The 4987-nt window shown below is 29.9% G+C and overlaps 1 protein-coding gene across 3 annotated transcripts in view; it reads right to left on the bottom strand.

Moving 5' to 3' along the window:
* The window catches only part of LOC105459710 (BTB/POZ domain-containing protein 6), a 42403-nt gene that overhangs the window by 8641 nt on the left and 28775 nt on the right, over positions 1–4987 (bottom strand). For all 3 annotated transcript variants that reach the window (XM_011705950.1, XM_011705949.1, XM_011705951.1), the window contains exons 2-3: positions 2189–2394; positions 1598–1770 (exon numbers count right to left, since the gene is read on the bottom strand). In XM_011705950.1, the coding sequence (XP_011704252.1) occupies positions 1598–1770; positions 2189–2260 (245 nt within the window). In that variant the 5' untranslated portion in view covers positions 2261–2394. The remainder of the gene's footprint in view (positions 1–1597; positions 1771–2188; positions 2395–4987) is intronic.

Raw genomic sequence — 4987 nt, 5'->3', positions numbered from 1 at the left:
ACGTGTGCTCTTCCGATCTACATATTTATACATATTTGAAGCATGTTTCAAAATATTTGTATTTAAAAATAATTATAAATAAGCGCTGTATACAATATATACTGAGATCATGGAAAAAAAAGATTGGTCCACGGTACCCATAATTTCGGTTGTTTTGCTTATTTAAAACAAAAAAATCAAAGAAGATCTTAATTAGTATAAGTTTAACTATAGCTGGTACCAGAACATAAATAAAATATTAAAAATTTTTAAATTGACATTATTTTGAAAATTAATTTTAGATTTTTACCATTTTTTTCAATTTTAAAGGATTGTAAAAATTAAAAAAAAACATATTTTGACTTGATCGAAGTAGGGGCTATAGCTACGAATATGCTGAAGATGTGTGCACAAACCCGAATTGATTGGTCAATTGGTTTTCGAGATATTATGAGTACCAATTTGAAAAACGTGATTTCGAGAAAAACGGATTTAAAGTTTTTTGTACATGATTACATAGATTGAGACCACTCTCTATCAAGTGCTACGGCCGGTATTCATAAGTCGGTTTTTATTTCAAAGCCGTCTTAAGTAATGTCTTAAGATGCTAATACGGCTCTGTTATAGACTTGTAACATCTTAAGACTATACTTAAGATGATCTCAAATATAAGAATCGATTACGAGTATCAGCCTATAACTTTGTTAATTTTGCGAATCGGGCTAAATCCTTTTGCAGACATATTTTCCATATCAAATACTTGCAAAATATGTAAAAAAAAACAAAATCGATTTTTACAATCCGCTAGACTAGAATACCCCCTTAATTTTTCGAAGACTTTTTTGCTATTATATTTTGTTATTTTAATTGTAACATTGACAAGGACACTTAATCAGGCTCGTTAGCAATTATACTTATTATATATAATTTAAATCGTTGAGCCGGTTAAAGTTTTCTTTTTTAATTTTTATTATATTTTGATTTGCGAATTTTGGGATACTCTGTATATTTGTTTCAAAACTAACGATTTAAATTAAAATAGCAATGCTGCGCATTATTGCAGAATTCATATAATTTTTTCAGTTGAGGATTCTCACTTTATTTGTCATTGTCTATAAATCTTCATAATCCATTATTTCAAATTTGCATTACGAGATTATATTATAATTTTTTTTAAATGATTGAAGTAGTTATTACAACTTGTTACAACAGAAAAAGTATCCATAATAATATTTCTTTATCTAATATGCTAATTGAATAATTAGTTAATTTGTTTATTTTTTTACATTATCTTTTACATTATTTTATTAGTTCGTCCCATACTCTTGTATTTATTTTCCTATAGAAAATATATTATTTATTAAAAGTTTTTAATAGTTTTTCCGAAACAAAATAAAAACTTTGGCACGTAATTCTAGATTTACTTTTTAGCATAAAAAGATTTTATATATCCGCATTTAACATAAAAATATATATCCAATATATGTGCATTGATATATATATTTTAATATTTATATAAATGTATCATGATATTCGCAAATCCTCTGTCACTCGGTTTTCGAAAAATTATTTTCACAGGATGAGAAGAAAATTATACTATTGCAGAATTAATGTTTACCTGAGAAAATGATCGAACGCCCGCTTGTCAACGTGTTGCAGTCGCAACAACGGCGGCGAATCCGTTGATGGTGGTGCAAGCGGACCAATAAGCATCGCTTGAAACCATTCCGACCTTCTAGCCAGCCGTTCCCTCTCAACGCAGTATGTCCACGAGTCACCGGGTAATCCAGCCTGTGTTACATAATTTGTTACAATTATTACAGCGTATTTGTGTGCGTGAAAGACAGCATGTAATTTTAAGTTATTTCTTCTTATTAAGTACCAAAGCTCGGTTATATAATGCTCAGTTTTTCTTATAAAAAGAAGATGATACTGTATTTTTATTTCTTAATTAAACAAAAAAAAAGATAATTAAAAATTATATATATTAAAAAATAAAAAGGCTTATTAGATACAATTTCAAAAATATAAAAATATACAATAATAAAAGTACATAAACATATACTTTTACATTTGTTTCACAAAGTTCTTTATTTTCAAATATTTAAATATTCAATTAATCCACGTTATAAATAAAAACATCTCGTGTCAAATTTATACTGAAAATTATATTCAAATCTGTACGAAAGTATTTATCTGTAGAATGTACCTCAAGCATTACGATATTTTGACGCTCTGCGACTTGCGAACTCTCAGGTGCCATAAGTGGGATTCGAGACATATTTGCCAAATCCTTATGTGATGTCTTCGTAGTCAACGGTGAGATCAGGATTCTGGAGTAAATTTTGCTCCGTAATTCTTGAGACTTTTCGCGCCACCTCTCAGTCTGGACGCGAGAGAATTGTGAGTTGCCGCCTGTATGAAATAAATAAAACCGTATTTGAGCATCAAGATGACACAACTGTGACTACATAAAGAAAAATAGATTTAGTTATTCAAAGAATTGTCGCGGGTAAAACAAAGCGAGTATTATTTTTTTATCTTGCTAATAACAAGCAACACATTTGCCATGCAGCATTTTTCAGAAATGTCTCCTCTCCGTCAATACGGCGAACAGCGAATCGCTTTGTATTTTTTATGAGAATACTTTTTTTCTTCCGATGACACTGGCCGTGATTCATGGAAACATTATCTCACGCTGGCTCATTGGGTTCGATTTTTTGCACATTTTATCGATCATTACCGTTTACTTTACACCGACTGCCGTGCCAATGTCACGGTGAAACGCACAGTATCTAATTCACACATGGGTTTGGCAGTATTTGCAGAAGATAGACTTTTGCTTCAATTAGTTATAGATTTTTTATAATGGAAACAGATAGCGCGACATATAGATGTCTGAGTTTTATATATATTTTGTGTATATTATATGTATATATAATATAAAATAAATACCAAGTTTGGGTAATAACTAGTTAATTAGTTAAAAGTTCAAAAGTTAATAATTTTTAACTCAACTTACAAGGAAAGGGACCCAAGTGTCCCTCTCCGATTTCGATGAGCTTATATGTTATTGTCCAGACAAAACCAAGAATTAAGTTACCGCATATTTGTGCCGCTTCGCACTTTTAAGGAGTGAAATATCCTTTAGAAAAAAATCGGTTTTTTTATTTCATTGCGAATATCGTCGAAACTACGAGATATAGAAAAAAATGTTTGAACCAAAGTTGAATGGCTTTAAGAGTACTTTATAATTATAATTTAAAATAATTTTTTATTGTTTAATTTTTTGTTTACTCCTATCACCAAAATTTCTGTAATCTTTAATTTTTCGAATTTTTTTACCAAATTAAAGGTTTAAGACTAATTCAACCGTGTGTGATAAAGTTATTTTCCGAAGTATTCATTTTCGAAAAATAATTATAAACGCCTCTATACACACACCGTGCTCGTTTACGCTGCGCGCACGCAGCAATTATTTACGCAGCACGTTCTGCTCGCATTTTTGCATTTAACAGAGGATAACGATGAAAGCAAATCTATTTCCGCAATATTTTGCGGATGTATAACTATGAATCGTTTTTATCGCGCATGGCTGAACAATGCTTACGAAGCTTTTGAATGTCATATTAACAAGTGTCAAGTTAAATTGTATAAACAAATCTATTGCGGAAATAGTCTATTTACGTATAATCACAGAAATATTTTTGTTCGATTACTCTGTTAAAAAAATCGATAGAAAACAATAAGAACTGATAGGATCTGCCAAATATTTTATCGTGTCCTATCGTATCTATCGTTCCACTTTCTCTATTCTGAAAGAAATGTTATTGTTTCCTATCGTTTTTTATCATTATCTGATAAAAACAATTTTAAACATTTTAATCATTGAAATATCGATAGAATTTCTACAGTAACTTATTGTTTTATATCGTTTTAATAAAATTTATCATAAATAATTAAAACGTTATCCTAATGAATTGTTTATACATGATAATTTTTTTACGGTTTATAACTATCATTAAAAACGATGTTTTTGAACGATGATTTAAAATGATGATTAATCCTAGGAGTACGCGCTCCTATTTTTCTTACGTAAAGTACACACTTGGATTTTGAGGCTCCCATCCATACTTGTTATTGTAACTTCAGCAAAAATAGACTTATTTTAATTAATTTTTTTTCAATCGATAGAGAATTGATCAAGAAACAAGTTTATAATTGATAAAAGTCGATATAAGGAGTTTCAAGATATACGGGTTCAAAGAGACTGTTTTATAATTTAATTCTTTTATATTGTATATATTAATGATACAATTTATAATATTCTACATAGTTTACAAGTCTAGATTGTCTACGTAGCCAAAAGACTATGTAAACATCACGTAGATTTCACGTAAATAATCGTGTAGACGTAATCTTAAAATCTACCGCACAACCCTAAAACTGTGCGTTTATTCGATATCGCGTGTTGCGCGCGACGAACATCGCGCTGGTGTGCAGCCAGTCTAAGGGGGCCGCTCATCTTCGATTCCCTCTTTATGAACAAATGTTATTTTTGGCAGAGATACTCTCGGTAGTTTGCCTTATCTCCCGATTGCCTTCAAACTATGTATTTTAAAATCGAGTTTAGTTAAATTGTTCTGGCCGGGGTACAGAACTTGAACTTGGATCTTCGGCACCGAAAGCTGCCACGCAGCTCCCTGCGCAATAATCGTTTTATTATTTAGATTTAAAGTAATATAATTTAAAAAAAATACGATATTCTAATTTAATATAATACTTTTAAAAATTCATTTTTAATTTAACTTGTAATTTAATTAACTTTAACTAAATTACTTTTTTGTTTAGATCCTGGATTTAGAATTAAATATGAATGCACACGGAAAGAACGATTTTGTTGAAAGGTCTAAACATTTTGCTAAATACAGATCTGAAAATAATTTTTTGTTGAATTACCAAAATAATTTGTTGGAACGTTAAAACTGATAAGCATTAGATCGGAAGA

The sequence above is a fragment of the Wasmannia auropunctata genome, unplaced genomic scaffold (genome assembly GCF_000956235.1).
Source record: "Wasmannia auropunctata unplaced genomic scaffold, wasmannia.A_1.0 LD334168.1, whole genome shotgun sequence".
Lineage (NCBI taxonomy): Eukaryota > Metazoa > Arthropoda > Insecta > Hymenoptera > Formicidae > Wasmannia > Wasmannia auropunctata.
The sequence above is the reverse complement of the archived record's forward strand: the minus strand, read 5'-3'. Positions and strand labels throughout refer to the sequence as shown.